This window comes from Silurus aristotelis, assembly GCF_946808225.1.
Source record: "Silurus aristotelis genome assembly, chromosome: 4".
In the NCBI taxonomy this organism is placed as follows: domain Eukaryota; kingdom Metazoa; phylum Chordata; class Actinopteri; order Siluriformes; family Siluridae; genus Silurus; species Silurus aristotelis.
The window spans coordinates 27,148,376-27,157,978 of NC_139577.1; the positions used below are offsets into that span (position 1 = coordinate 27,148,376).

General features: G+C 36.5%; 1 protein-coding gene across 2 annotated transcripts in view; it reads left to right on the top strand.

Annotated features, from left to right (window-relative positions):
* The window catches only part of dok7b (docking protein 7b), a 46,055-nt gene that overhangs the window by 33,090 nt on the left and 3,362 nt on the right, over nt 1–9,603 (top strand). Inside the window, exons 6-12 of one of the 2 annotated variants that reach the window (XM_083538720.1) lie at nt 254–361; nt 916–1,679; nt 5,226–5,277; nt 5,381–5,454; nt 6,391–6,460; nt 6,550–6,618; nt 8,184–8,351. In XM_083538720.1, coding sequence (XP_083394846.1) covers nt 254–361; nt 916–1,679; nt 5,226–5,277; nt 5,381–5,454; nt 6,391–6,460; nt 6,550–6,618; nt 8,184–8,351 — 1,305 coding nt within the window. The remainder of the gene's footprint in view (nt 1–253; nt 362–915; nt 1,680–5,225; nt 5,278–5,380; nt 5,455–6,390; nt 6,461–6,549; nt 6,619–8,183; nt 8,352–9,603) is intronic. The other variant, XM_083538721.1, reaches the window with a different exon arrangement.

Consider the following 9,603-nt stretch of genomic DNA (forward strand, 5'->3'; position numbering starts at 1 on the left):
ACTATTCTTCTTATCCATAGTCAATACTATGATAATTTCTCTATTCCAATTCATCTGCATTAGAGCACTGCCACAAGTGTGTGTGTGTGTGTGTGTGTGTGTGTGTGTGTGTGTGTGTGTGTGTGTGTGTGTGTGTGTGTGTGTGTGTGTGTGTGTGTGTGTGTGTGAGAAAGCGAGAACAAGAGAGAATGGGGAGAATAGCAATACATTCCTTTGGTCTGATAGTAAGTGAAGCTATTTGATTTTTTTTTAGATCTCACTGCTCATGCTTCCTCGGTTGAGGAGAGGATTACACAGGAAGCCAGTGAACTGGAGAAGCGCCTCAGCATGCTGTCAGTGTGCAGCCGACAGAGCAGCACAGGTAACCCCCCCAATACAATTATACAGTACAATATCATCATATACTGTACATTTCATAATCATGTAAATTTATACAGCAAGCCCAAGTTCTGGGTACTTGGATTATGTTCAAAAAGCTGCACTGAGTGTATGTGATTTTTTTTATTTTATTTTAGCAAAAGAGGTCCTTAGTTTTAAAATGATCCTTATAAAGTTTTATAAGAGAATAACTATGTAATAATATTGACAAAATATACCTATCTTGTCACTATTTAAAAAAAGTTCTCTGTACTGGTCACATGTACATTACAACACAGTGAAATACTTTCTTTAGACATCCCAGTAATGTTAGGAAGCAGTGATCAGAGCACAGGTTCACAAAGAGTTAAGGGTCTTTTTCAAGGGCCCAAGAATGGCAGCTTTGCAATACTGGGCGCCAAACGATCTACTGTAAATTTAATACAGTTTGGGACTTCAGTAAGTTTGATACAGAATGAATTGATCTGGCAGCCCTGATACATATTTTCATCGCAGGTTTGCATGTGATTCTTCAGAATCTCTTTTCTAATTGGTCAGCCTCCCACTCCACAGGAGATGCCCGCAGTATCTCAAGCTCCTCCTCTGATACCAGCCACTCAGATGCCAGTTTGAGCAGTCGCTTAGCAACATGGGCTGAACCAGTTCGATACCCCACTCCTATAGAACCCTCTGTGTCAGTGTCAGGAGCAATGGGTTCAAGGCCATCAAGTGAGGAGCATCATGAAGGATTACTTCGCCCACCAACTAAACCGCCATGCCCCAGAGGATTACAAGAGGCCGGGCGTCAGAGCTCGACTGACAGCGGCATTGCTACAGGAAGCCATTCGTCCTACTCCGGAAGCTTCTCTTCCTACACAGGCAGCTTAGATACAGCACAGGGTGAGATTGAGGAGTTTGGCTCGGTGATGAGCCTCACACTGAACACAAATTCCAGCACAAACCTGACTGCAAACCCCAACACTCCAACTCCAACTTCCACTTCTAACACAAACCCCAGACTTCCTCCACAATTCCAAACAGCCAGCATATTAGCAAGCCCTGCTCCTTTATCACCAGGGTACAGACTATGTGTTTGCCCCATCGCTGGGGTATCTGAGGTACAGGAGTTGGAGTACCAGGTACCCGCTCAGCTCCTGCAGCACTACGACACCCCTCGCAGATTTATTCAGCCACACCCACTATCAGAGCCACTGGGAAGCACTGTTTCTTCCAAACTGACTGCAACTTCGAGTGTGAGCGGTGATGGATTTCTACCCCCCATGCAACGACACGTTCTCTGTCCTGTCTGTGGAGGAATCAAGGTAGGGTTTCAGTTCTCACTTTTACATCATCCTGTCTGCATTTAAGTACTACTGTAAGTCATCATGAGAATAGAGAAACTAAAGCCAGTCCTGGATGCAGCACAATTGATGAGAATCAGCACCATACCAAAACTTCAGTTTAAATTCCTGTTTTAGATGCAAGTGGAATCACAAACTACATTTAAACAATGACTTTAAAATGATGCACTTTTTATAAGTACTTCTTGGTAACATACATTAAGCATTAACTGGTTGTGGCAATAAAATTCCACATTCCTTTTTTTTTTTTTTTTTATATAAAATGTAATATAATTGACCATATAATTAATGCAAAATGCCCAACCCTCAACTAACAAACAAAAAATAAATATAAAAGAATAGATGTCTATATCTAGCATTTATGTAGAAAAAACTTGGATCTGGCATGATCTTTGGCAACTTTCAAATATTCTGCAAACATAATATGATTAATGAACATGGGTTTTTTTTTACTATGCGACTTTGTGATTTGTATATATTATATCCAGAAATTGTTTTGCTAAAATAACTGTTCATGCTCCAGGCTTTTTAATGAATTCCATCTAAGTATTATTAGATATTGATTAGTTTATTTTTCCATTTAATCTCTTGCTTGTTCTCCTTCCAAATTGCACGTTGCAGAGTGAGGGGGGATGGGAAATGTTTCTTTGTACAAACTTTTAAGGCTTTACTGTTACACTTTTTATATAAAATGTTAAAAGAGTTGCACTCTTTCATCGCAGCCGCTTTTACCTCTGTGACAGCCCTTCAGGAGGTTTCACCAAACAAAACTCTTGCCTGAATTTAAACAAGGTTGTCATCTTTTTTTATTTTTTTGCCAGCTTTTGTGATTTGTGCGCACGTTAATTAGCATCAGAAATGACCTTGTGTTTCACAAACAGCACTCCAGGTGTTAGATTATGCTGAGAGAAACGTTCACTGGCTCCTGCCTGGTTGGAACAACTGGCCCACTGTGAAAAAAAATCTGAATACACTGTATTAGCAAAAAGATACTGAACTATGTTTTTTTTTCACCTCTTCATACTTTTTTTTTTAACCTGCTTAATCGAGATAAAAACGTGAATAGTATTGACTTTCCATGTTTTCTGTATTTTCCTCCTTTAAGGCTTTTCATTTGTTCTGCTTAAACCAGCAAGCATGTAAGCAGTTCAGTATCATATGATCAGAAAAATACTAGTGCTGCTATATCCAATAAATCAAGGCTAGCAGAATCGAGCAGATTAGCATTTATGATATTATTTTACATGCATTTTTGACAAAAGCATGCTGACAAGCATAGCTAAGTACACAACTTAGCAACCTACATATGTTTTATTTTTTTTGTCAGGTCAGTATGCTAACTAGCTAAATATCATGAAACATTGTCACTCCCTCCAATTTATAGGGTATAAAACACAAGAAGTTGTGCAGTTAATGAAAAATAATGAATGATGTGAATCATCGACGGCGTCATGCTGTTGATTGTTTTCCGTTGACACCAGTGTTCTATTCTTCTTAGTATTTTCCAACATTTTATTTTTTGTTGTTCAAATTCATGAATGCATCATGCTTTCTGACTTTTTAATATTTTATTTGATATAAATTTTTTTTTTAATTATTATTATATTTATATTATTAAATTGGCTCACTTGTTACTCTTTCTTAAACTTAAGAAAAACACATGCAGTCCCTATTTTTGTTTCTTTTTTATATACTTATAATGAACAAAAGTATTGGGAAACATGACTTTTGTAGGCATATGTGGTCCTTCCCAAATTGTTGCCACAAAGCTATAGGTAAAGAATAAAAAATGTTGGTGTTCAAGCTCCATTATCACCATGCTGCCACTCTTGGGCCCTTGACCAAGGCCCTTAACTCTCTGTGCTCTAGAGGCAGTATTTAAGGGCTGACCCTAGGCTTTGACCCCAGCTTCTTAACATCACTAGGTAATGCAAAGAAAGAATTGAATTGTGCTGTAAAGTACATATACAAGTATAAAGCGTCTTTACCATTAATAACCTCCAATCTTTTAGAAAGATTTTTCTGTAGATTTTGGAGTGTGCTTGTGGAGATTTGTGCTCATTCAGCCACAAGGGCTTTAGTAAACTAAGGCAATAATGTAGGGTGAGCAGATCTGAAGTGTAGTGAGGGTTCCAATTTATCCCAAATATTCTGTTTACCTCTGGAGGGCCCCACGCTCATGCCCTCAGGTGTAGCTATAGAAGAGCTGCTCAGTTCAGGTCTTGTTTTTTTTGATAGAGTAATGCAGTTATATACAGTTATACCCAATAACAGTCCAAAGCCAATAAAAGAAGTTTTATTTCTGGAGAAATATGAAGCAAATATATAATGCTACCACTTCCTATACAAAATAAGACACTCTATATAAATGGGTAAGTTTGTGGTAACAATCTGGGGAAGAAACACATATAGGTGAAAAAAATCATGTAAAATGTCATATGACACAATACGATAAAAAAAAAAAAAATCATAAATTAATAATAAATTAAACACTTAAATAAATAAATGGAATGAAATTACAATTTCATTTAAAACAGTCTTTCAGAAAGCATAAATGCCTCTGTCATGAAAAATTTCCTTCAAGGGAATCCACAAATGTTAAAACTATGGCTGTCAAAATGAACTCGTTAATAACGCGTTAACGCAAATTTATTTTACCCGCACTCATTTTATTATTGTGCGATTAATGCAGCGCGTATTTCTGTTTAAATATTTTTATAAAAAATATTAATAAATGAATATAAAAGAGGTGTCATTTCTTTACTCAGATAAACACTATCATTATAATAATAATTTTTAATCATTAAACATTTGTTTTACTAATGCGCCAATACTAGAATCAAGCACCAAAAATTCGCAATAAGCACATATCCGGCAATTAAAACCATCCGTCTGGAAACATAGCAAAAGTTTCATTTGTTGTCCTGATTGTTTACATAATTTAAAACACCATCATTCATTTAAAACATTTACAAGAATATTTTGTCTTCATGTTCTATGTTGAGGATGGTTTCACTAATAATAAACATACATTTGCATAAAGCATCTATATTTGTCCATGCCCATGTTGATTAGAGTATTAAAAATTAGTGAAAAGTATTAATTTCAGGTACATTTACAACAGATAAAAATGTGCGATAAAAAAGTTGTGATTAATCATGAATTTTAAATTTTTAGTTTTGGAGCATAAATTCAATCGCTTATTTACAAGTACAGGTAAATAAACTTGTACTAAAAATGTAAAAATAAAATGGCATTAAAACAAACCTGCTTCTCGCTGATGTCAGAGCTGCTACTATAAAAAAAAATGATCATCAACACCTTCTGACTAATCAGAAGTGATAATTTTGCAGTGAAGTGACAAAGTAATCTACACATATTATGCACATTGAATTGCTTTTCTTACTCCCAAACACGACTGGAAATGTGCTCTCGCATGTATTTTAATGAGAGACCATTTAAATACTATGATGTAATCCTTTGATGCTATGATGTTACCCCCTGCAGATGGCGATGCCTATTCCACACACACGTTCCTCTCATGTCCCTGCTGCACTAGGTAAGGTTTTTCATTATCTTATTTCAGCAGAAATAGAATGTCTTTTTTTTTTTTAACTGGCTGTTATTGGGTAAAACTGTCTATAACTGCATTACTATTTTAGAAAAAACAAGGCCTGAACTGAGCAGCACTGCTACAGCTCCACCTGAGGGCATGAGTGTGGGGCCCTTCACAGAGGTAAACCATATTTGGATCATTGTTTGTTTTGGTTGAAACTAACAAGAATGTTAGATGATCTGAGAAGAAACGTGAGCATGAATATGAGTTAATTTTTGGTGTTAAAAGAATCAAAATAATCAAATATAAATACTTGTGTTAAGGCTTTATTTAGAGCTTGTGTTAAAACATATGCATGTGCAGTTTGTTCTTGATATTAGATAGGAGGGCTGTCTGATATCTCTCAATGTCTAGACTGTAAGGCTGAGCCATTCATTATTTCACGAAGTCTCATTGGTGTGACAATAATAAGGAAATGATTACATGCATGCACAAAGACAAAGTGGCTGCTGCATCAAGATTTTCCAAGTGTTTGAAGTCAGTAAATCTCTACTGCCATGTTTTTGCCCAGAAGTATCAGCACTTTTGTTTTATGCGCTAAACCTAAACGGTTCTATAAGATTTTGTCTTTTGGCTCTTTTTGTTTTCTCCTTCAGAGACATTTTGAAAGAATCAATAATCCACAATGTTTGCATTCATTACATTCCTGACAGGTATTGTATTATTGACACGTGCACTTTCACGATTAGCGCTCTGATGCGTCTGGAAAAAATCAGCACAAATGATATCAGCCAAAATATATGGAGTGTCTCTAGAAATCTCTGGACCGAAAATGGCTCCAGCCTTGCGTCTTCGCATTACTCTGTGTCTTTTTCTTAAGACCACAAGTAGCGCTTTTGCACTCATTTTTTTTTTAACACAACAATCCCAAATAATCTGCCTTTCAAATTTTGGTGATTGACCTCTGTTGAGAATCTGATGCTAATTAAAAAGTATTTTATTGTGACTAAGTAAATCTGTGCAAGAGGCTTAAAAGCAACATTTATTACAATATAGGGCATAAGGGTTGGTGTTAGAGACTTTATTATAACTCAAGCATGTGATTTATCTTCACAGGTCGAGCAGTTCAGCCGATACGATCTGTTAAGCGGCCAAGTACAGCAGAAGTGCTTTCTGGAGACCGAGGGTGAGTTTGTAGTTCCACAGAGTTTGCAATGTCTTCTGCTCTTTGAGAAGTATGACTGGAATGACAGCCCTGTAATTTCCTCTCATCAGGACATTCATCAGCAGTGCCCACATCTCCCATGATCTCTCTAAGGCTTTTCAGACACTCATCCTTGTCTGGTAAGTCTCACGACCTGCCTAGTCGTTTGAGAACTTCGGTTTGTTAATAGAACAAAAGGTCAGCTTTGACAGATCATTAACTGGAGTGTGGGTTTGCTTAAGGGAGACTTGGTTGTTATAGGCGCTCGGGTGAGATGTAAATGTCTGACTGTGGTGTATTCTGTCTGTTAGATCCCACAGGCCGTTTTGAGAGTGTGGCTTTTCTCATGAAACCGTTCAGAAGAACAGAATTCAGTCTGCTATAGCTGACTGTGTGTTCAGTACTTTTAAGTGGTGATCAGTAGAGGACTGCTTTCTAATATATATATATATATATATATATATATATATATATATATATATATATATATATATATATATATATATATATATATATATATATATATATATATATATATATATATATATATATAATTATTATTTTTTTTTATCTTGTGTTACCATGAGGAAAAACTCCACCCTGAATTACGTTTGCAATATTTTTAAAGTTGAATAGGAAAAAAATAAGTGTTGACCATCTTCAATATAACTGATTAACTTGCTGTTAGATTAAAATAAATAAAATATTTTCTAGACAGTTTCAGTATCATTTTAATGAGAACTGTAATGACGATATAATGGAGATGTCAATTCAAAAGTCGGACACAAAGACCCTGAATGCAATGCAGGCGGTCTTAAATGATGCGGTTCTTCTGAGTTGCGGCAGAGACTCTGCTTGGCTGGAAGATCGGCTTAAAGATGACAGTAGTGACAGTGGTTTTATGCTGTTGACTGATGCTTTGAATGACGATTACTGTGTGGATTGAGTGTACAGGTGAGAAAGTTAAACAGATTAAAGGATTAAAGCACTGCTGATTCCCTTTGTGTATGTTAAGCAAGGACTAAATTCAACTGGCAAGGTATTAACAGGTATAACAACATTGTGGCTAATGAAAAAAATACCATAATAAACTGAAATAAGAAAAAAGATCAGATGTTTTGTTATACATATAAACAGATGTGTCATTCAGAATGGATACAGATGCACTATCTATTCGGCTTACCATGTGACAGCAGCACAATGCAAAAAATCATGCAGGTCAAAAGCTTCAGTTAATGTTTACATCTCAGAACAAAACATGGGAAAAGGGTGATCTCTGTGACTTTCCCCATCACGTTGTTGGTTGTGCCAGAGGGGTTCTTCTGAATATTTTATGAATTGCATATCTCCTGTGTATTTCACATAGTGGTGAGACAAACAAAAAAAATACAAGGACATTTGTTCAGGGAAATAGTCCAGAGGATTTTTTTTTCTAGTCTTTAACTCTCTAGTTTCTCAGTCCGTACCCATTATTGCGTCCGAATCCTGGCTGATAGTAGTGATAGCTGTGGTTGTAGTTCATCCTTTTCAAATCCTTTTTTTATTGTAGAGATTTTATTGTATCACATTGTTATAGAATTAAAATGCTTTAAACGTATAGTAAATGTTTGTATTGTATAGGTATTCGCTCAAAGCCAGTCAAGTTAAACTGATGCTTGTTGAATGGTCACTTTCCAAAACCAGTATTGTGTGTGTTTTGTATCAGGGAGATCATCAGCTCTGTCAGGAGACTCAGGGTCTACAGTCACAAATCGACTTCAGGGGGAATCGGTGAATTACGTCAACATCCCTGTTAGTCCCATGTCTAAACGACAGTTAAACTACATGGAGCTGGACCTACTAGATGTACAGGAGACTGGCCACACCATCAGAGGTGAGCTGGACAATATCACAATTATAATACACAGTTAAGTCACAAGTATAGTCAATATGCCAGTAGTGATTGAAAGCTTCTAAATAGTTGTTAGTGTGGTACAGAAACTGTATAGTGTTGTACAGGATACTTGAAACCTTGGAAATAAATGTTTTCCAAGGTTCATCATGCTGTATAATCACCCAGTTTTTATTTATTTATTTTTTAAATCATATCCATCCATCCATCCATTACAGGGCATGCCACACTCCAACCTCATGAACTGTTACCATGTTCTAGCATTGTCGGCCATCAGGGCCAGAAAGGCCTCCTCAGCTGGCCTAAACTAATTAGAATCACTGATTTATGTTTTAATATCTCTTTGTCCATGAATATGCATTAAATTATTCCCAGCAGTCCATTCTCTTCATTCCATAGGTGCCAGCGCAACCGTCTCTTTACGTTGAGTTTCTATCCAATCAGATTGCAGCAGTCACATCACGTGTTGCCGGGGTCACGGTATCTGTCAGGCAGGACACCACTAAAAGCCTAGGTGTCAAACGCACGGCCTGCCACCGTGTTACAGTTACTGCAGGGCGGCTTTTCCTGATATTGAGTTTATGCAGTGTTCACAAAAGATATCACTATACACACTTGCAAAGCTTGAAGGTGTGTAGCTAAAATTGCAGCCTCGATTCTACTAAGGATTGACCCAGGGGCTAATTACTCCTAAAATCAAAAATAGATAAAATCTCATAGTTTAAATAGGATACATTGTGTAAATTAAACCTTAAAAATCCCAATTAATCTATTTCAGGTCCAGGTTGTTAGTGTGGAAAAGGTCATGAGGGTGAAGGTTCTATAGATCTTGCAATTAAGGCTGGAACACTATGTGAAAAGTTCAAAATGTGTTAACTATCCAGCTCGGGGAAAACATCATTAATGCTTAGATTTTATTTTCTCCATCTATTTAAAACATAACTGCTGTAATTGGTTTGGGAATCTTGGAAAATTTTATATAATAGAGCCTTGGACTGGGCTTATTCTGCTGACCATGAGAGTTTTAAGAAGACAAGAATTATGAATTTCTTGAATGTCAATTGGTGAAACCAGTTTTTCAAACAAAGCTTTCATTGACGGCGTATTTTTCCGAACCAATCAATTATTTCAGGTGCTTTCTGGTTTTTTCGTCGATCATCCTGCTTAAATTGTTGGCTGAATTAAAAAAAAATAAAAGAAGTGGTTTCCCCACTGTATGGATGAAAGCACCTGT